We start from the raw sequence: 23,171 nt of genomic DNA on the forward strand, positions 1-23,171 counted from the left end.
TTGCATACAGAAATGTAATGACATTTCTGACATTCACTCTGATGTATGGAGTGCAAGAGAAGTTAACACCTTGGGGAAATTACGTAACATCTTACAAATCAAACACTTTCCAAGGGAGTTAACAAATGAAACAGATGGAACATTGCATTAAGTAGACACAACATAGCGCTTAGCAGAGGTACTTCCACACTCCTCCTGCTTGCCTACCCATGGCACCTACACAACTCAGCAGAGAAACCCATCAGAAAGGGAAGGAGGAATTCTCAGGGGAAGGAAACTGTTCTTCACACACCTTTCAAAAAAGCCAGATTAGGGACAAGGGAGGTTTAGGGCGAGGGAAAGCCTCAGAACTGAATGGTCTAGAACTATTTCAAAGAGGTTTCTTAAACAGCTGAAACATCTAAATGAATTCAAAGGATAGTGAAATTAGAAAGTAAAAGGGGTGTCCAGACAGTAACTCATGGTCTTATTTATCCCTCACATGCATTGAATGATCTGCAGTTTGCCTCACTCTGAGCTGGCCTACAGAAAAATTTTGTCTATGTTACATTCTGAGACTCACATGGTCAACAACTGTAAAGAAAATCAATTTGACTTTCCTACATCAGCTGCATCAGTGTGTTTGTTGGGCCCAGAGAGCATTCAAAGGATAATTTTATAGCTAAGGTGTTGGGTTGTTCCCACCAGACAGGCACTTTGGTCTCCCTTTTACCTTGCTCCAGCCAGAAGGCAAAGTGATATTAGCATTTCCCTAACAGCAGTAAGGCCACAAGGAGATCAAGGGTGCAGGTTTGTATAAAAACTGTGGTATGCTATTTACACCTGCCAGCCCTTAAAGTCAGCACTTGCAGCTAGCCTGCCTTTTGGTGATGTGGGAGAGCTGAGAGACACCAGACACTCAGTAGGGGACTCTGAATAAATCCTCACACATTTTAGGCGATCAGTAGCCCTGAGGCTACTCTTAGATGTTTGGCTCTAACCTCCCTGGGATTCAAATACAGTAAGATAGTCCTTAATCAGCAATATGATGTTCCACATATTTTTTATTAAATCAAATTCAGCTCTCTGTAAATTGCACATTTAACCTAGTTAACTTGTAATTGGAGATGTAACAAGTAGGATGTGTCCATTACCTTAGTGCTTTTTTTTATTTTATGATTACATCATTGTAACACATGAGTATCTCTGCTCAGCTGGCACATCTTATCCCTACAATAGCACTGCTAGGAAAATGATAGGAAAATGTTCCTTCAAAAATGGAGAGTAGAAAGCACAGAGCTCTGGTTCATCTCATCTCTCCTAAAATCAGAGCCAAAGGCAGTCGTAAGTCTGGAGTGGAAGACATCTCCTGATTTGTACTCCATTGCCTTAGCCTTAATTCATCCTTCTCTTTCTAGTCCTATTTTTGAATTTGTTATAAAATTACTTTCTGTGGAAGTGATTTATGTCACTGTACAAAACAAGTAGGGGTCAAGTCTCCACAGCAAGAGGCTCTGAGTTATGTCAAGAACAACATGCCTGGGTGACATGCAGAAAGTAAGTTCCCACTGCTTTCCATGGGCAGCCACTGCATTTGCAGATTGACAATAGGCTTTTCTGTACTACAGCACTACAAACGAGATTTCCCAAAGGAGAAGAGGCAGGCTGGGCCACTCAGAAAAGCTGTGGTGAGACCGTCATGCATGATGAAGGGGAAAAGGGCATAGTTTGGGGATAGGAGGCCGTCGGGACCTGCACTGTAATTCCCAGGTACCAGCAAAAGATGCACACATTCAGTTTGGTGTGCACCTGGCTACCTGCTAGACGTAAAAGTGCACTGTGGCTGAGAACTGGAGATGGCCGGTGTGTGCAGAGCATCCAGGCTTTTGCTCCAAAGCCCCAGTCCCTTGCTACGCCCCATCTCTGGCAGAACTGCTACTTTGGGTTTGTGTCAGTATTTTGGAATCTGCATCAAATCGCCAGAAATAATCTCCACTCTTCCTTTTACTTTGTTGATGTTTTAAAACCATTTTAGTGAGTAGGAGCAGCAGTTACAGCGGTGCAAGCCAGTTTACAAAGTAACAGGCATTTGTATTCCATGCAGACTAAAAAGCAATGGGAGCTCATGGGAAAAACGAGGCTATAATAGGTCAGGTGGCAGATTTAGAGTGCCCTGCGTGTGACCACGATGCAAGATTCACAACAGCACTTGCTGAGGGGGAAAATATTTCAGTGCAACGCTGAGGTGAGAGGAGGGGCTGGGAACCGTAGGGTGGTTGGCTGTAATCATGTCATAGCTTAATTCCCACGGAAGGCTAATATAAGGAGGCCAGGTAACTGAAGGTGTAAGTAATTGTTACTGAGAATGTTTTCAACCGGCCGGCTCAGCGGCGACCGAAGTTACTGTGGTTTAGCAGTTGCTTTGGCTCACTCCCCCCACACGGGCACCCAGACCCGCCACCATGACGGGCCCTGCGCATGCTCACAGGGCGCCGCGCCCGCGCAGCCATTCCCCCCCCCCCCCCCCCTTCCCAATACGAGGCGCTTGGCCCTGCCCGCCCGCCGTCGGCCGCGGGGGGTTGTGGGCTGAGCGGCAAGATGGCGGCGGCGGCGGCGCTGTGCCCTCGGTCGGCCCGCGGCCTGTGGCTGCCAAGGGCAGGTGAGTGTGGCCGGGCTGCCGGCACTCCTGCTCCCTGCCCGGCCCGGGGGGCGGCTGCCGGCTCCTTTCCCCGCCTGCTGGGGGTGTCTGAGCGCTGCGCCGCCGCCCTGCTCCTCCTGCGGCCCTCGCTTGAGGGAGCGGGGCGGCGTCGGGCAGCGCCTGGCGTTCGTGGCACAAACGGGGGGGGTTCGGCCCCCACCCCCCTTTTCGTCTTCTTGCAGGGGCTGCCAGCACCTCAGCAGGTGAAATGCTGCTCTGAAAGCTAATAGTGTGGGTCCTTTTCATGTTCTGTTAGGTAACTCTGTGTCACCTAACGTGCGCAGGTGCCCGGGTTATATTTAACGCTTAGATGCGGGCCTTTGGCTCCGAAACGGAACCGATTTAGTGACATGGATTCGCCGTGTGCTCCTCTGTTGTGAAAAGTGGGAGGTGGCCATTCGGTGGGTGGTAGAGGTGCGGAAGGAGTTTAACATGCTTTTAATTGCAGCAGCGGGACTTCTCAAGAGAAATGTGGTTGTGGTTTACTGTTGATATTTATTTAATTCAAAACAGTACTCAAACTGCTTCAGATAAAGATTGTAAAAACAAGCTTCTAGTGCCAAATGGATTTTGCCTAGTGGAGAAGGTGGCATCCTGCCCATCTAGGGAAAGAACTGTTTGTCAAGTCTGGGTTACACATTAGCATAGGACAAAAAGCTTTAAGTAATGCTGCTTAGTCTGGAAATATTAACGTGGGTTATGAAAGCCGTATGGGTCTCTTAAGTTACGTTGTCCTGAGTTACTAGGGGTTGCATTTTGGCAGGGCTGCACACCATACAGAAGGTCCCTTACTGGTTGTGAATTCTGTGTGAGGATCTCCCTAGTTTGCTTTGTTTGAGTCTCATGGATATCCTTAAAACTTTTTTTTGGTAATGTAGTAGTAACTGGGCATGTGGCCGTAGATGGCGATACATTGTGATGGATCTTGAATAATTATGGAACAGGAAAAGGTGTACGCTGCTAAAGAGCTTACAGTGTAAGGCAAGTACCACCAGGTGTGTGTATAGAAGTGGGAGAATACAATACAATGAGGGGATATTGCTTACAAATGTGATAGTGGTAGTATCACGAAGAGCCCATCATCAAGTGTTTTTGCAGAAATAACAGCAAAGAACTCATGAAAATGTTGGAAGGCACATGCAGAAATTTTTCATATTATCTTTTCCTTTTTATTTAGGTAGAACTGTTTAATAATATTTTGTTTGAAAGGTACTAACAGTATATTAGAATCCTGTTGGGTTTACATTTTATGTTTTAAGGACTGAAATGTTCCTAGTGAACCATAACAGAGAGAGTGTTGGTTAATTATGTAAATAGGATATTCTTTTTTTTTTTCCCTCAAACCTTTGGAAAGAGGAGTGTATGTGAACAGAGTATTGAGAAGTACAGTTGGTCATCAAGCTTTCTATTTTACCATCTCAGCATGCTATGCAGCTCTTTGGAATTAAAGGAATCTGGTTTTGAAGAACCCAATCATTTTTTCTATAGGTTTGCTTTTCCTAAAAGTAAGTATTTAAAAAAAAAAAAAAGGTTATTAGAACACTACAAGAACGAAGGCAGCATGTTTATCCAACTGTCTGCCCCAGTATTATCCTTTACACTTGCGCTTGTACTGGGCTTAGCTGATCTCCACCTTCCAGCCACTTGTTACATTACATACAGGCTTTATTCTGTACAGAGTATTCAATTCACACTCCTGTTTACATATACAGATTTACTTTGTTGTTGTTTAAAAGAAATTTAAAAAAAAAAGCCCTCTCCCCAAGTATTTTTGAGCATAAAAATGTGGGTAAATTTTTAGGCTGAGAGTTCAGTTGTTGCTGTTATCATTGAAAAAAACAGAATAACTGCATAACATAACACTCTTAAAAATTAGTGACACAGTATTTTATACAGCTTTTCTTAATGTACCAAGGAACCTATATAGGCTGCATGTTTGTGTATTCTGTGCCAGATAACATAGTAATGACAGCTTGGTAATTTGTTTATGATATGCTGTATTGGAAATTCACTGAAATGACTGCCTTCACCTTCTCTGTACTTCTCCAGAAGTGAACACAGAGACTTTAGAGGGCAGTGTTGAATTAACTGTATGGTAGAAAAAGTAGAGAGTGAAGATAAGTGGAGAATATGGCAGTGATGAATTGGTATGTTTCTTAGAATTCAATCTGAGGTATCGCAAAGTTTAATATGAACCTACTGCATCACATTAAAAACTTGAAATGCAGTAGCATATCTGTTACTTTGAGCCAGGTACCGTGCTGTTTAAGCGTTCCTGAGATTGGGCCTTTTTTGCATAGGAGAGTTGCTTTTGAAAAGTCATAAACTTGAAGTTTATGTAGGTAATACATTATTTTGTCCTGTTTCTATCGGCCAGTTGGAGTACAGTTTATAAGCACGTTAGATTAATTTGATAAGTCCAAATGAATGTTTCTGCTTTATTTAATTAAGCGTGTGTCAAACTGCCTTTCGGGACAAAGTTGTAGATGTGGCATCTTTATTTTTTTCCAGTTTGTACAGTATGAAGAGAGGAAGGATAGACAAACTTTTGGGAACAGGTCTTGCTGGATTTTTTGCAGGTCTTGAGCACTGAAGTCTTGCTGGATTTTCTGGTTGGAATGTTATCATCTGACCTAATAAAATATAATTCACCTGCAAGCATACCTCGTAGTTTTTATCTTCTTAACATTGTGGCTATGGCATCAGTGTCACTGTCTCAACTGGCAGTACCTAATATATCTGATTAAAATCAGCTCCTTCAGTGTACAAGTGGGATTTCTTAAAATTTCCTAATCATCTGATTCTGGTATCAATTACTAGTCTTCCTGTTTTCACTGTAGTTCTTTTTGCCTAGTTTTGTGTGGGGAAGATGAAACTTGTTTACCTATAAAATGCTTGTGGTCATGATTTATTAGAAGTTGGAAGGTCAGTTACTGTTTTTCTTCTGTTTTTTTTTTTTTTCCACTGACAGCTGCTACAGTCTGCTCTTGTTAACAGCAGGATGTCTGTGGTGTTCTTATACTCTACATTTCATCTGTTTCTTTCTTCTTATGAGCAGGGCCATGTAGTAGCACCACACACTTCCAATTTCAAAAATCTCTTGAGTAGGTTCCTTGTTCCTTTTGCCTAACCTGTTTGAAGAGAATAAACATGTGCTCTCCAAACTTCCTCTTCGAGGTATCTTGTCAATTTATATCAATATTCTACAGATCTGCTGTTTTTGTGGTTTCAACTCTTTGTACCTCCTTGAGGAAAGGAACAGCTTTGAGTCAATATCCTGTGCATCATGGAGGTGGCTCTTTGCATCTCTTCATTTCCCCGCACTCTAGAGCTCTGTTACAGGAGGACTGCTGCCTCCTCCAACATTTGAGTCTGCTGTATTTAGACTGAGGTAAAAAGTCTGGTTTAAGCACATCTAGAATGAGCTTGATGTCTTTGTCTCACAGATCTCAGGTCTAGGAGCAGGTTGTGGATGTACTCAGAAGGGACCTGCCTGTAGCAAGTAGTTTTTATTTGCTTAACCTCTGTGTCTCACCTCATACAGCAAATACTAGTGCTAGCCAGTTAAGGTTTACTTGCTGTTTAGGAACCGATAGCCTTAGTCTGCTCCTTCTGTGTCTTAGTTTGGACTTCAATTTTTATCCACATCTCCCGCATGCTCCTTGTCCTCTGACCTATCCAGATGTCTCTGAAATATCCTGGCATGGAAAACCTTTCTAACAGAGGAGGAGGAAAAAAAACAACCCAAAACTAAAAAACTAAAGAAACTAAACAAAACAGGTCTGTAATGAGAAAAAGTATTTTTAACTGTGGTTTGACACTGATAAATTTTAGCTTGTATCACGTGCTCTCTCCCATTTTGTATTGCAGGCCCTGGGATTTCTGCCTTAGCTGCAGCTCCATCTGTGTTGCAGCAGCACCGCCACGTTCATCATGCAGTGATCCCTCATGGAAGAAGTGGACGATCCTCTGTTAGTGGCATTGTGGCCACTGTCTTTGGGGCTACAGGTTTCCTAGGACGCTATGTTGTCAATCGTTTAGGTAATGCTCTCCAGGAATACTAATTAAAAGTTTAAGTGCTTAACCAAGCTCCGTTTTTTCATTAGGTTACAGATTAATCTAGAAGTCTGTAGCATTTTGGATCTTAAAAATGCAGCAGTGCAAAAGTGTTTTGCATCATTTCTTCATAGTATTTGGTTTAGTAAAGTGCCAAGATGTAGCAATTAGTAAAAACAAATTTAATCTAGAAAATATAGAAGCATTTGAAGATTGTTATAATCATTAAGACCAGTCATTCTCATTCACATAATGTTTTTCCAGTCTGTAGAATACAGCTCTGAGAAGAGGTACAGCATGTATTTGATTCTTCTGATTTTGGCATTGTTAGCACATCATAGTAAATAGCTTGCAGAAGTTTGATTGTAGTTCTTTAGAGTTGTCCTTTTGATTTTGAGTTTTAGAAAATAACTCTTGTGCTTTGTTTTTCCTTCTCTCCATCCACCTTCTAAAAATGCAAATATCCTTAGATGTGACACATTTTTACGTATTGTACTGCATTTATAGTATGCACTGTGTTTTTTGTTTTGTCTTACTATTGTCTTACTATTACTTACTTACTTACTATTGTCTTACTATTTTCTGGCTTATTAATTCACTCAAGTATTCAAGTATCTACCTGCTTAAGAATCGAAATGATGTTTTAAGTTCAATAACTTGTTTCTTTGCTACTTTCAGCTTTGCAGATAATATTTGAGATAGTTATGTGTCTGTGTTGTTCTTAAAGCTAGGGACAAAGGAAACAATCTGTACGTTCAGAAGTTCATCTACTTAGGTATGTAGTAGTTTAAATGATTTTTTTTAAAATGTTTAGGTCGCATTGGATCTCAAGTAATCATACCCTATCGCTGTGATCAGTATGACCTCATGTATCTGCGACCAATGGGTGACCTGGGACAACTTCTCTTCTTAGTAAGTCTTTTACTTTGGCTTCAGATCAAATATAATACCATTGCTATACAAGGAAGTCTGTTAATCATTCTCAAAGTCAGAACTCCTGCTATTGTTTAGCCTGTAAATGGAAATGATGTGAAAGAGCTTTCTTTGATTATGCCTTTTTACACATTATCTCATCTCTTTCCCATTTGATGCTCTGGTTACAGGAGTGGGACTGTAAGGACAAAGACTCTATCCGAAGAGCCGTGGAACACAGCAATGTGGTCATTAATCTTGTTGGAAAAGAATGGGAAACAAAGTAAATTTTTTTCCCCTATATGCATAGATTTGCAACAGGTATTGGATATTGCAGCCGCTTTTTACAGCACACGTACAATATGCAGTGACGCGTTATTTTTGCCTTCTATGAAAAGGCAAAACTGAAATCCTGCATATAAACGTTCTTCCACTTCAAATGTTTAATGTTTTAAAACGTGGTTATGATCTGCTCTTGAGAAGTAAATTATTTCTGTAATTTTCTAGTGTACAGTTTTTGTTCTGTTTGAGAGTTAAATTTACTCTTTTGTACACCTTACTGATGTTTGGTGGGTCCCTTTTCTGTATCTTGTGGAGGCTTTCCAGTTTCTGTGGACTCATTTACTTTGTTAAAGAAGTGGGCTTTCATCCTGCCACTTTGTGGTAATGGTGGATTGTAGCCTACTATAATAAGCTAAGATCAAGGATTTTCTATTCTCTGGTAAATGTTAATGAACAGAAATAGCTATGGAAAGTCCCTATTATGTTTAATAACAATTCTTTGACAGTTTGGCACAGATGCTTTTAGCTACATAAGCATTTTTGGTAATAATTTTTTAAGTAGCTCCTTTTTGAAATCCGTTTTTAAAAAAATCTCACATACTTCAGGTTAAAAATGCACATAATAGCCTGTTTCTGTTTTGTTGGTGGTTCTTTTTTTTTTTTTTGCATGTGTGCAATTTTCCAACTTTATTCAAAGCCTACTGCAGAACTGCCAGACACAAACTCATTAACTGTGTGGCTTGCCTTTTTACATAATCTTGCTGTCATGGCAGACAGAATCAAACGTAGATCTTGGTTTCACCTATACTTAAAAGCCTAATGCTTCTGTTGCACTATTTTTGGCTAATAGTCACTTGTTGGTGTAGTCCTAAGTTCTACAATTACTTTTCCTAAAATAGTGTGTCTCTTGGCAAGCACCTATTTCAGCTGTTTCTTGTCTGGTCAAGTATTATACATAACTTCTGGGAGACTCTTTGATACAGCATTCAAACTCTTAGAGGTGCTTTTTTTTCTTTTTTTTCCTGATAGTCTCTTAGCTCCTTATCCTGCTCTCGGAGTCTATACATAGTTTAGTTGGGGAAAAACATCTAAACTAACTTAACTCTGTGCGTCTGACAAGGTTTTTGGTTCTTTTTCTGTCTTCTTCAGACTTTGGGGTATAGGTAAAAGCATACAAAAACAACCTGTCAAGACTAACACGTGTGGTTACTAAGCTATGAACGTGAAAGTTGAAACTCTTATTGCTGTTAGAACAGAAACAATTTCTTCATAATGTGTACATTATGAATATAATATGTACAGTTGGCCAAAGGACAATGTAATCTCCATTTATCATCCAGATGTGTTCTTTCTCCCTCAACATTTCTGGACTCATATAAAAAGTATGATTTGTGTAAGGGAGAGTTCCTTTTTTAGTGAAAGTAAGCGAAACAACAATAAATAGTTTCATTCTAGTTTAAAAAAACAATCAAAACCAAATAAAAGAATCTTGTTGCTCTGGTCGGTTTCAGCAGTGTCAAAAGCAGAGGAGTCTTAGTATACCCTAAAGACTTCATAGTGTTCCAAAATTTGCTACTGTGTTGCTCAGAAGTCCTTAGGTGTTTTTTATCTACTATGGTGATATCAATGGTGGTGCTGGAACCCTGTGATAAAATTCTGTGGCCTGTTAAACGTGAGGTCACACTAACCATTGTAATCATCCCAAAGTCTGTGAGAAACATAAGCAGGAAAAAAAGAAGATTAAGATTAGAAGTGGAGATTGGGGTGGGAAGGGAGGAGGGAGAAGTAAAGCCTGCCATTAAATACTTTTCTCCTTGCCTTGTATTAGTATACAGTATGATCTGTGTATACTATGTTGTTTGAAAACTCCATAGTTACAGGAGGGATGTTGGTCATTCTTGTGTGTTTCTAAAATCTATTTTTGTGAGTAGAACAGGAGTAATGGTTCCCAGGATCAGATTAGCTATTGAAGGGTCAAAAATAACTTCTTATTTTTAAGGCTTTCTTTAGACTCCAGTGGGATCTGAAGAACTGTGAGAGCAGATAAGGATAGAGGGAGAGGCACTTCGGAGAGGCATTCTGAGTAACAAAAATGTATGTTACTCAGAATCAAATAGAAAAGATGGAGTGGGGTGCTTACAAGGACAATATGAAGACATGAGAAGCCAGTTCTCTTTCTTGCAGTCTTGGAATAATTGGAAGGAATTCTGGGATTGTTGCCAGGCTATAGTGTCAGTTCTGCTTGGAGACTGAGCTTCTGTATTGTTCTTGAGCAGATGCCAAACTAGATTACAGTTGAACCCGGCTAACTTAGGCCCCTTGAATGCTATGAAGTGAGTAGAGCATTTTTTTTTCTTTCTGCACGCTTCCTCTTGAAGTCCCCTTACAGCTGCTATGGAATAGTTGTAACTGTTCTGTCAGTGTAAAATTTTCCATTTGCATAAGCACCCGTGAGTTCTTTGGTCTGTTTTTGTCCACTTTCCCAATGCCTAGCATCTGTCCTAACTTAGGCTACTCAGAATTTTTGTGTTCCTTTTTAATGTAATTGAGTGCACCAAATCAAGTCAGATTTTGAACAGGTGTTGTAAAAAGACAGTTTTGCTCAGATTTTGAAACGCAGCACTTTTTTTCAAACAAAACACTTTTTTTCAAACAAAAAAAAATCCCCAAACCTGTTTTGTCTTGGGAAGGGTTTCTACTTGTCACAGATGAGTGGGCAAGAGAATTTTTCATACTGATTTGATCTTACCAGATGAAGAAGGCAGTATTATTGCTGTAATTGAAGCTCACTGTTGCATTTCACTTGTTCTTATTATGAAAAGAATATCTCACAAACTTAAACTTTCTAATGAGATAGATTTTTGATGATAGATGATGATGATAGATTTTTGAAATATATTCAAGTAATATGTAATGATTGCTATTGGTTGGTAGGCAACCACTATTGGTCACTCTTAAATTAAAATTTGTTTTTGGCTTGTTTTAGAAACTTCAGTTTTGAAGATGAATTTGTAAATATTCCCAAAAGTATTGCCCAGATAACTAGGGAAGCTGGCGTGGAAACACTCGTTCATATCTCTCACCTGAATGCTAGCATGAAGAGTCCTTCCAAATACCTAAGGAATAAGGTAAGTCTAGAATAATTTTGAATATATTTGCAGAAAACCTACTTTTTGTCTCCTTTTTTTCCAACTGAGTCTGTTTGAAGTAAATCACTCTTCTATGGAATTTTGTCTTCATCTGAGGAATTTTTATGTTACTGTGCTTATTGGGGCTAGAAATCCTCCTAAGTTTTTCATGTACGTTGAAGGGAAATAGATCTTGTATTCCTGAAAACTACTCCTTTCTTCTGTCCTTGGGTATCTCTGTATCTACAATTACAGTTGTTAGGAAGGCGTTTGGTGGTGGTTTGGGATCCGATATCATGCTTTACATCTAAGGCTGACCTAACAAATGCGAGTAAATAGATTATGCCAGAATGAATTCTGCAAAAACAAAAAATCAGAATTACAGACCCTTGTACAAGAACAGATAATTCTACTACTACAAAAAAAATCTGTTTTTGGTATCCTTTTGTTTTGTCCTGCCTACTGGACTCTGTTGTCTTGGTTATAATAGATTTTTTTTTGTTAAACACAGTTAAAATTTGGTAGCTCTCAGAGTGTAATGAGTCTATAGGATATAGATAGGCCTTATTGTATTCACCAGTCCCATGTGGAAAACAGCTGCTTCTGAAGTTTTTTCACTGTACTTAAGCAATTCTTGGAGTGTTTTAATAATACAGTAGGGGTTATTTAAACATTGTTTTTTTTTTGTTTTGTTTTCAATCTCTATTCTGACATAAGATAGAGAAGTACTTAGATTAGGTTTCTTTTTTTTTTTTTTGAAATTCATCACTTTTAATGGGCATTCCTTCACTAATGAGACTGTTGTATCTCAAGTGGAATAAGTTATCTACGTTTTTATGGGACTTTTGGGACAGTCTTCGAGAACTTAACTTAGCATCTCAAAAATCAAATGGCTCAGATACAAATAATTTTGTACTGCTGCTGCTGAGTTCTTGAGTGCTATTGTCAGGATGCCCTAAGTTCTGAAAAGGTATTATCTTTTGGTCTATCTGGAATGGATCTAATTCATATAATCACTTTAATTGAATGACAGGCTGTTGGAGAGAAAGCAGTGAGGGAAGAATTTCCAGATGCTATAATTATGAAGCCCGCTGAGATGTTTGGGAGGGAGGACCGATTTCTCAATCATTATGCGAGTATGTATTCTTGAAATAATAAAACCCTGTCCAGTATGTATACATATTTGTAGAGAACAGAGGGAAAATGCATTTTACTTTTGAGAAGTGGAGAGTTGATTTTTTTTATCAGAAATGTATTGTATTTTACTTTACTGAAGATGCGTAACAGAAGAATAATAATTTTTCGTCTTGTGGTGAAATGGTAGATCCTGAATTCTTCCTCAATCTAATTAGACTTCACTGATTTTATATGCTACTACTTTTTTTATTTAGATTGTTCTGACAATCTAGACAGCAGAGAGTAGAAGCTATTTCTGGCTTGCAAAGTTGAGGTATCCCTGAACCACTTTAGGTGAACAGCAAGTATAGCCTTCCCATGGTTGCTGATAAGAAAATTGACTGTGGGTGGTAATTATTTCCAATTTTTTTAATCAATTTTTTTTCAGAAGAGATCCACACTCAGTGTTGTGCAACATGTATTGGTTATTATTTGCCTGCTGAAAGGATTCACAGATTTTATTCTCAAGTTATGTTTGTTTCTCTCCATCAGACATGCGCTGGTTTGGTGGTGTGCCTCTTATTTCAATGGGCAAAAAAACAGCAAAGCAACCAGTATATGTAAGTTTTCCTAAAAGCAAGACAATCCCAAATCCTGTGTCTTTTTTTTATTTTCCTTTCTCCACATAAATCACTCTTGAAGAAGAGAGTGTGCATGCATTCATGTTTTCTGTTGACAATTATCTGTTATTATTGTTTCTCACAGGTGGTTGATGTAGCAAAGGCAATTATTAATGCAATTAAGGATCCTGATGCTAAAGGAAAAACATATGCATTGGCTGGGTAGGTTACTTTTCTGATTCTAATTATCTGAAGTACTTCTTTTTGGTGTCATTTTTTGGCATGCTGCACAGTACATTTAATTTCTCCGTCCATGCACACAGTTTGAGCTGCAATAAATTCCACCTCCTTTTTGGGAGGAAAAATGACTCAAGCTGTTGTTGTGAGTACTCTGAAAATCCTAGTGTGGGCCCCATTGCATTTAATGGTATGTATGTGCGCACAAAAAAAATAACCCAGTCTTTTTAAAATACACCAGACAAAACAGCTTTAGAGAAAATGCTGCTAAAACTACGTGGAAATCACCTTGAATAAGAATGGATAAAGTCAGTGGATCCCTTGGAATATTTATTTACAAAAGCTCCAAGTCAGAATAGGTCATTAGCAATAAGGAAAGATGACCTGCTAAATGCCAAGGTAATGAATGGGTCCATGTTTCAGTATGTGGCACTGAAATCAGTTACACGGTTATTCCTGAAAATGTACTGGATTTTGCAGAAGGCATATCTGAGACTTTATTGTTCTTTCCATATTCATTTTGTGATGCTGTTACAAGAATAACAAGCTGGCACTGTAGAGCAGAGATTATTACTGGTTTATCTTTTACTCTTTTGATGTAACTGAGCTATTGAGGAAGATGCTGTTCTAGTAGCCAGGTTAGGTGTGCAGTATGCTGATGTTCTTGAAAAGGCAGCAGCTTTTTTTTTTTTTAATCAGGCTGAAGAACTTCTGTTTAAAAACTAGCAAAATAATTTTTAGCTTCACCCCTATCTCAGCAGAAGTAACTACTCCAATGGCAGGAGAAACTGAGAACTGCATACTAAATAGAACAATATTTGCAACCAAATGCAAGGGCAGTTGGCTAAACTTTGTATTGTTGCAGTTTCAAAGTCTCATTTTTTGGCAATTTGGAGAAGGCCAGGAGTTCAACACCTAGGTTTCAGAGGCAGGAATTCAAGCGAGGATGCCAGGCTATTGCTGCAAGGAATACAGAGTTTCAGGCACCTAACAATGACTGAAAAGCTTTTGAATAAGTGATAGTCTAAACCGAAGACTCAAGTCAGTGTTGGAAAACCAAAGGAACTCTGCAACATAACCCTTGACTAAAGCTGTGTGAAGCACTTTTTCTTCCTTTTTTTTTTAAAGGGAGTTAACAGTTTGAGTATAAAATATTAATTTTTTAAAAGAATGCTTTTCCCTCTCCTACTCTATGGTGGAATAGAGTTTCAACTATGGCACCTGGTGGTAGCATTGCTGCTCCTGAGCAACTGAAGATTTTGTATGTTTTTTCTCTGTTCCATTCTCCTCTGATGTCTTTGGTTTTGCTCCATCCGTTCATTCAATCTGTCTTGGATGCTAAAAGCTTGCTGTCTGCTGGTTTTGTGGTTGGTGTAATGACACTTGTATGTAACTTTTTTCTTGGTAAAGTTGCATTGTTAGTGTTTGGTAATTTATAAAGGAACAAAAGTATTGGTCTTTGTTCTCACATCTTATTATATAGAGGTACCTTACATATATCTGTGGATTTTAACTATCAAGATTGAAGTAAATTTGGCTTATTTTACTAGCTTTGGATAGGTATTAGGATGTTTAAGTATAAAGGCAAAAAACTTGGTGTCTGGTACTCCTTCTGTGTAACTTCATAAATCCAGATCTTTATCAGGCTATATAATTTAGCCACCTGGATGAAGTCAACAAGGAGTTTGGAGCGTTGAATTCATTTGAATTCTCCCAAATATGCTGACCTACCTTTAAAGTATACCCATTAGATTGTTTTGCCCTAATTTGCCTTTAGAAAATATAGTAGTAGTAATTTAGCATTTTTCTCTTTTCTAACATCTAACAACAAATTTTGTTTGCTTATTTGCATTTCTGTTCTCTCCAAAGAACATTGCAGGCTATTGAGCCTGAGCTATTGAAGGCTCAGTTTCCATTCCTACAACCTCAAACATTGATATCTTTGAGATATTTGGTTTATCAAAGTGAAATTGATGTTTTTTGTATCATAGCCAAGGGTTTCTGGAGTTTTACGTAGTCTTACTCTAGTTATTACTTACTCTTCATTTATGTGGGATTTTAGATTCCAGCAGTAATTCATTGTCAGATGAAAAGCTACAGTCTTATTTTTAGGATGATTCTACCTATGAAGGAGTCAGTCTCAAGATAGTTGTCATTTCACTGAGGTCTCTGCCTTATCTGAAAAATACAACAAAACGTTAGGAGACTCACACTTTGGTTTGTTCATTGTTTCTTTGAATCATGATCTGCAGCATATAATTTTGAAGGCTGAAACACAAAATGACACATCAGAGCTTAGTAGTGTGCTCTAGTGTGTAGTCACGAAGATTTTTCAAAATGTTTTAGAATACCAGAAAGTTGCCGTGAAAGCCAAGGTAGATAATTGTTTCAGTCCAAGACATCTAGAAAAATGGAGTATTTAAATGCCAAGGTGAAGTCTGAACAAGAAAAGAATAGGAACTCCCAGTGGTATGTTTCTCTTAAACGACTGCAGGTGTACAAGAGCCTGACTGCTTCCATCCCTCCGTTTTGAGAGGGTGAATGCATTCTTTTGGGGAATTTACCCTGGTTTCTTCCTCTTGCTCTTGAAGAGAACAGCATGTTCTTAGTCTCTCAAAGGCAAGTGAATTAGTTTCCTTGCAACCATTTGCTACCGAAGAAACCTGTATTAATTTTAGTGTTTGCTTTCTAGCTTTTTGGCTTTCTTGTATTACAAAGTGTTACCTGGGCTTCTACAGATTCAGTCCTATCCCAGTACTTAGTGTATTGTAATCAGAATTTGAGTCTTTGGAGGAGGCGCATTAAGAGCGTGATTTAGAAGCACACAGAATACGTTTTATTCAGTATGATTGTGGTGGGCTAGCCTAGTCCTGCAACCAGATACCCATACACCTGGCCACTTACTCTTCCTCCTGCTCAACAGGACAAGGGGAGAAAATAAAATGAAAAACCTTGTGGGTTGAGATAAAGACAGGGAGACAGCTTACCCAGTTACTGTCATAAGCGAGATTTTACTTGGGGAAAATTAATTTATTGCCAATTAAAATAGATTTTGGCATTGTGAAATAAAGACAAAACAAACAAAAGAAACCACCTCACCTCTCCCCATCTACCCTTTTCCCTGGCTCAGCTTCACTCGTGACTCTTCTATTGCACCTCCCTGAGTGGTGCAGAGGGTTGAGGAATGTCATATGGGGTCAGTCCGTAGCAGCTCCTTTGTGCCATTCCTTCATCTTCATATTTTTCTCCTCCTTCATGATGGTCTTCCCCGTGGGCTGTAGAAGAATCTCTGCTCCAGTGCTTAGAGCCGCCACCACCTCTGACATTGGCGTTCTCTCTGCTGTTTCAGACACACTTCTTCCCTTCACTGCTCAAACTTGTGTTTGTGCTTGGGACTGCCCTTACCCAGATGCAGGACTTTGTTCCTTGTTGAATCTCTTGAGGTTCACACAGGCCCATCTCTCAAGTCTGTCAAGGACCCTCTTTAATATGTTTTCACAGAGGCACCGCCAGCTTGGCTGATGGGCTTATCTGTGACTGACAGTGGGTCTGTTGGTCAGAGATGAGTGTCTGGGCATGGGGCAACGCCTGAACTCTTTCCACAGAGGCCACTTCAGCATCCCCCCTGCTGCCAACACCTTGGTAGGGACACCCAAAACTATGATAAAACAATTTTGTAATTCGTGAAGTGTACTGTTATCATCGCTAACATCTGATTATATGTTTTTCTAAATTAATCCGCTTATTTCAAACAGTATAGAATTTTAATAACAAAAATTTTTTCACTTCTTGTGAGGTAACTTGACAAACCTGACAAATAATTTACGCTGAAGAATATAGGCCCTTGGTAGGCTTGGTGTGTGTGTCTTTCTAATTTTTCTCTTACTGCAAATGTTTAAGTACACCTAATTTAACTATAATGTTTATTGCTTTTTCTTTCAGACCTAATCGCTACCTTCTTCATGACCTCGTAGAATATGCATATGCAGTTTCCTTTCGAACCTTTTTTCCATATCCACTTCCACGTCCTTTGTATCAGTAAGTGGAACCCTTCCTTCACTAGGAAGTTTTCAAGCAGCATAGAAGTGTAAATAACTATTGCATTGGTCATTTACTATTAGTACTGTTAATTGCTATTTAATGTTGTAGGATTGTAGAAACTGGCTTTCCCCAAGTACACATCTGTTAATTTTGAGTCTTCTGCTCAGGCACAGGCCTGCCCTTGATAAGCTACTGAATAAAAAGTGGAGTTGTAGTAAACTTAACTATTTATTCCAGAGTTATTGAATGGCCTTGCTTTTTCTGAGCCAAGAATTAGTAAAAGGTCCAAAGTGGAGACACTCAGTAGCAAATTGAACGAACTTTTAGTAGTACCACAGGGAAAAACTGTGTATGCTGCTGACCATAGGCCCTGACAGATGTTTTGTGCAGCAGCTACTGTCAGCTGTCCTTCCAGTCTGTTGAGCACTGCCACACTGGAAATAGAATTGAGATGTGGGTATCTATGGGTATTGACTTGACTTTCTAGTTCAGCCCTGGGTATTCATTTCAACTAGTGATGGAGGTAAGTTTCTGTTGGGTTGTTGGCCTGGGAATTTAAGCAGTGCATTTGAGCACGTGTTTGGTTTTTTTTTTTTTGGCAATATGAGGAAAGTAACGTCTTTCAGAAGATAGTAATAAATAGGAAAATAGTTTAAAAAAAAAAAAAAAGCTGTACCATCACTTCAGTTGACTACAGTGGATGAGTTGTAAAGGTTCTGCTTGCATGCACTGAACAACCTGTGTAGCTGTATGTTTTGTCCCTTTAGAGCACTCAGGAGAGAAGCTGATCTACAGAATCAATCTACTAATGAACTACTAGGTTCACGTAGCAGATGATGAATAATTGTAGAACAACATCTTCAACTGTTGCATCTATTTCTGAATTATCTGTAGAGTCCTCTAGTTAACGTGGCTTAGATGACACAGAAGCTTGTTAAAAAGTAACTGCATGGGTGTGTATTATTCTTATTAGCTCATATTAGCTGCAGTCCATGTTATATATTTTTCTTTATGGGCTAAACTAAGTGGTATTTCATATTTTTGAGAAAAGAGCATGTCTGTAAGGCAGATAAGCCTAGTTCTGTTTGTGTAGTAACTTTATACTGTCCTAGTCTGCCACCTGAGCGTTTCAGTAAGAGGTTCTACCTTGGAATACAGTTGGTCCTGAATCACCGAGCAAGAACTGTAGTATTATTTTCTTCTCTGCCAGATTCATTTGTTTTCAAGGGAAATTTGATTTCTGGAAATTGTAAATACACTAATACTCATCCTTTTTATAGATGTAGATTGTTCCAGATTCCATCATCTTGTTTATATGGCTGTTAAATCATTTAGTTGTCAGCAAGCTTGTTTTCCCATGGAGGCATTGAATCAAACTTTGTGACTAGTTGGATTACTGCCTAAGCTATTAGGGAAAAGAGTTTGGAGGAAAGGCAGGGGAAGGACCGAACCCTCTGGTGTGTAGCGAATTGGATGTGTTTACTTTCTCCACCTACTAACAACACTCAGTTTTACTTCTAGATATCTACTCTTTCATCCCTTTATGAAGTAGAAAAGTAGGAGGTTGAATAATTCAGTAGCAAACAGTTAAAGTTAACAGAAACACAGCTAAGAAATTGTTTGCTGGCATGTTCATTGCATTAATGATTTTGTAGCTTTGCACAAGCAGCACACACTATAAAGTGTGTAATATCCTTCCTAGTTCTTGTTTTTTTTTTTCCTGTGTATCTGCATAATGACTATAATTTTGCAACACTTTCTGATTACAGTTTAGTTGCAAGATTCTTTGAGATCAGTCCATTTGAACCATGGTTAACGCGAGACAAAGTAGACCGGGTAAGTGAAGGAGAACTTTCAAATTTTTCTTGGGGAAGGTTTGTGTTTGTAACTTCCACTTGTAGTTCTACAAGGAGCACTCCTTTCGTTTCAAGGAGTGCTGAAGTGTGTGTACATCATGTGGTACAGTATTTCAGTCAGTTCACTAGCTAGAGTTTGATTATGAAGAATTAACTTCAGACTTTGAACGGTGTACAACAATTTAACACTTGTCTTACAAAGGCTAAGAAAGAGATATAGAGAGACTAACTGGATTTTTTTAAAGGTATCATTAGGATGTAGTTTTTCTGCTAATATTGGTGGAGGAAGAATAGTTAACATTTTTCTTTAACTAGGTTTAAGAAAGTGGTCGAAACAATTGGCAAAGGGTTATATAATTAGTAGTAGTAACATGGTAATGTGGTGACAGGTGAATGCCCAACATTCATATGTGTTAAGTGATCAGGGCTGCATGCATTACCTCCCCTCTTCTTTGCCCAGCAAACACTATTAAAAATTAGGTAACTAGTGAATTTATGTTCCTATAACTGCATTAAAATCACTTATACCACCCAGACAGTGTCATTTTTTAAAAACTCAAGTTGAACTACATTGAATACAGACAAAATTCTTGCTTAATATTTGAATGCATTTCTAGTGGAGGTGTTGAAACTTTGTGTTCATTCTTAAGTTCTCAGAGTATTAAAATTCCTAATTCTCAGAGTATGTGAATGGAGGTTGGACAAAAAGCTTGACAATAGCCTATTATGACCTGATAGTACACTGTCTCTAAAATTCTGGGACGATCAAGAATCTGGGAGACCTAGGTCTTATCCTTAGAGCTGCTTATTGAATAGCTGTCAGGAATTAACTTTCCTGTTTGCATTTCTCCATCTGCAAAATAAACAGTAATTTTCTATTCCTGATGGAAATTAATTGTGAAAAAACGTGGATAGTATATATAATAGAGGAATTAAGTTTATTCATGGTATAGATAAAAGCTTTTTTCCGCTTTCCAAACCACTAACACATTCCCGATGTTAGAGGGAGTTGGCACTGTAGTTCTATTGACCATATTGACCCAGGAGGTGGACATGCTACCTCATGAAAACTTTAATTCTAGCTGCCTTCATAGTTCATAGTTAGATTTTTGTGAAATAAGCCTGTACCAGTTGACTAAAAATACTGCAATTCAGCTGTAGTATGGGTAGTATAAAAGTTTCTCTGTCTCCTGTGTCTGATTGTTCCCCTCTTTTCCAGCTTTTCATCTGTAAGCAATCTGTACACAAAATTAGATGATTGACTTAGACCTTTTAAGAAATAGCACTGTAAGAGAAATCCCACTTTTCTAAGGTACAGGTCGTTTGTGTTGAAAGTAAGTTAATAGAATTAAATAATTGTCCTATATAGGACCCTGTTGTAACCATAAGCAGAGAAAAGCAGATACTAAAGACAATAATTCAACATGCGTTTTCTTGACAAAGCAGGATGTATACTTGCAGTTCAAATATACCTCACATACAAGTTTGGCCTAATTTCATGGTTTCAATTGAGTAATCTTACTGGTATGCAGACGTGATGGAGAGAGAATGAAAAATCTTTCTGCATATCTCAGTTATTTATTCCTGTATCTAAATCTGAAGTCTGAAGGATTTTTTTTTTTTTTTTTGCAAGCAGTGCAGAGGATCTGTATCTCCTAGCTAAGTACAATGGGTCCTTAATACATTGTATAATTAGGCCATAGTTTTGTAGGGCCATGTTGAGTCTTTTCATCCCCCGGAGAGAAAAATTGTGCCAAAATTACAGTTGGTGTGCAGGGACTGACACATAGGTGGCTGAGTCCATGTTTCTTTAAATAGTTCTTCAGATCTACTACAAGATGTGGGAATGTATTGTAATGGAGTCTTCTTTCTTAGGGGAAATAGCCTTTTATCAACAGCCTCAAAACTGCAGTTGAATCTCTGAAGAGCTGTCGTGTAGAAAATTGTTTTGAGACATATTAAAATGTTTCTAGTACTAGAGATTTATGCTAGTATGTGTTTAGGAAAGAAAAAAGGTAACCTCAGGCGTGAATACACAATACTTCTCTTTTGCATGTTAAAAATTACACTGGGTGTTAATGCTGTTCATTCTGTTAATTCCCCCTCTTTTTTTCCCCCTTTTCATTTCTTCTGAAGTTTCACATAACAGACATGACGTTTCCTGACCTTCCTGGTTTGGAAGACCTGGGTATTCAACCAACACCTCTAGAACAAAAAGCAATTGAAGTTCTGCGCCGTCACCGCAGATACCGCTGGTTGGATGCTGAGCTGGAGGAGGCAAAACCAGCAAAGACGTACAACATGTAAACAGTTGCTTAGGTGGTTGCTTAACACTTCCTAAACTGTCTTTGTATGACCTAATTTGTTTGAAGAACTGTGTACATACCGAGTAAAATATGTTAATCATAAGCTGTATTTTGCCAGTGTTTTCTTTTTAATTATGGAAGACTGTAACAATTCTTCTCTTTAAAAGGTCATGATAGCAAATTTGTGTATTGTTCCTTAGTTGGTGAGCATTGAAGTATTTTAGCTGGTATAAGTTGAAATTGGTGGGGAAATTGAGTGGGATTGAAAACGGGGATAAAACAAGTGACAGAGCACCTTGTATTTTCACCTCAAAGCTTGCTTCCTACTATTTGACTTTGTTGGATGTGACAATAGGAGAGAAGGAACTGGGACAAATAATCACGGTGTCAAAGGTAGAAGCCTAATGGTGGAGGAGAAATTTGAAGTGGAGATTGGGACTGAATAGGTTACAAAAAAGAAGACCAGGAAGAAGAATGGACAAATTGAAAAGAACAAAAAGGTCAAGGTTAGGAAAAGCATTAAAAACGTCTCTTAACTCATGATGATTGCTGGACCCAAAGATCAGAATCTTGGTGTTTGTGTTGTTGCTGAAGTACTGTGAAACTCCTGGACAAAGTGCTTCTTTAATTTCAACAGCTGCTGCATTTTGCTCTTCCACAGAAACCTGCTGCTAATGTTTACTTTGTTAGGAAGAGTTAGATTCTTGTAATAATAAGACTTACTGATTCTGCCTGCCACGTGTTTGATTTGGCTCTCATGCATAGTTTACTTTTCTCTTGATAACGTAAATTCATTCACTTGAAAATAAACCTGCCAATTCAAACATTCAAAAGATAGACAAACTGGAAGTGCATATTGTTAATAATTTGATCCTTATATTATTTTTACTTATTGAGTAAATCCTTTTTTTTCCGTAAGACCCTAGCTTTAAATAAATAGCCTTGTTTGTGCTCATTTAATATGTATGGCTTATGCTTGATTTGTGCATGTTACTCACATCCTGCTGGGAAAACTAGTATTTCAGAACTGTTTCACGGGAGCCATGTAGAGTACAGACAGAGATATGCAATTATCATGATAGTCTTGCACAGATAATGAGCAGTTTCCATTTTCAGATGGCAAACAGGCATAAAAAGTTCTCAAAGGTACTGCTGTAATGATAGATGCCAGTTCTGAGAATGGGGGGAAAAAAAAACAACATTACAGTAAGCATTTTAAGTACAGCTTTTCCAGTGGCTTCAGTTGCACCAAAGACCACTCCTACAGGATCTTAATTCAGATACACATTAAATAGAGAACGTGCACCTGATCCATGAAAAGTTTGCTTTAAGCAGCCTATTCCACATCAGGTAAGAATACCAGAGAAGAGGAGCATCATAGTAGTGCTCAGCTGTTGCTGTTGCAAGTTTCCGTAGGACACGCGGTCCCTGAATGTATTAGCAACAACAAATAAAAACTGAAAAAAAACCCCACGGTAATACAGATCAGAACACAATGTGGAAGAGGAACAAATTAAGCTAGTGTATGAAGCCTGAATTCTGACATTTTTCATTTCTGAGAGTCTGATACTGCAGCCTCAGTCACTATTATTTTCTTTCATTTACAAAGAAAAACTAGATAGGAGCTTCCAGTAGTTCGCAGTTGTTGACTTCAGTTAGCTATGTATCTCTTTTGTTGTGAATGAATGCCAGTAGGTGGCATCATACCTATGGTCTCAAGCTGTGTGAGTAAGGCACACCTGTAAATTTAATTGGATTAATCTCTTCCATGCTTTGCATTATGCAGTGTGTCTCTCTTCCGTTACTTCCACTCCTTCAATGATTTTTAATATGGTCAATTTTTTCGCAGTCTCTGTATAGCTTTTTGGCTGTCACTTGAGTTTAGAGTAATGTTTATTGCCAAGGAATATAGTGCAGCACCATTGAAGTACCCTTTAAAG

General features: G+C 38.6%; 1 protein-coding gene across 1 annotated transcript; it reads left to right on the forward strand.

The window, feature by feature from the left end:
• Nucleotides 1-2,488: 2,488 nt before the first annotated feature.
• On the forward strand, nt 2,489-22,191 carry NDUFA9 (NADH:ubiquinone oxidoreductase subunit A9). The gene is made up of 11 exons (XM_083821477.1): nt 2,489-2,638; nt 6,548-6,718; nt 7,548-7,645; nt 7,837-7,928; nt 10,914-11,055; nt 12,089-12,191; nt 12,724-12,791; nt 12,937-13,013; nt 16,971-17,066; nt 18,839-18,905; nt 21,062-22,191. The coding sequence occupies exons 1-11, from the start codon at nt 2,578-2,580 to the stop codon at nt 21,230-21,232; spliced, it is 1,146 nt and encodes a 381-aa protein (XP_083677603.1). The 5' UTR covers nt 2,489-2,577; the 3' UTR covers nt 21,233-22,191.
• Nucleotides 22,192-23,171: the final 980 nt, after the last annotated feature.

The sequence above is a fragment of the Anser anser genome (genome assembly GCF_964211835.1).
Source record: "Anser anser genome assembly, chromosome: 1".
In the NCBI taxonomy this organism is placed as follows: domain Eukaryota; kingdom Metazoa; phylum Chordata; class Aves; order Anseriformes; family Anatidae; genus Anser; species Anser anser.

Coding starts and splice junctions, on each gene's coding strand:
- NDUFA9 (XM_083821477.1), top strand. CDS start 2,578: ATGGCGGCGGCGGCGGCGCTGTGCCCTCGGTCGGCCCGCGGCCTGTGG. Junction 11,056..12,088: donor CCAAATACCTAAGGAATAAG/GTAAGTCTAGAA, acceptor ATTGAATGACAG/GCTGTTGGAGAGAAAGCAGT. Junction 12,192..12,723: donor ATTTCTCAATCATTATGCGA/GTATGTATTCTT, acceptor TCTCTCCATCAG/ACATGCGCTGGTTTGGTGGT.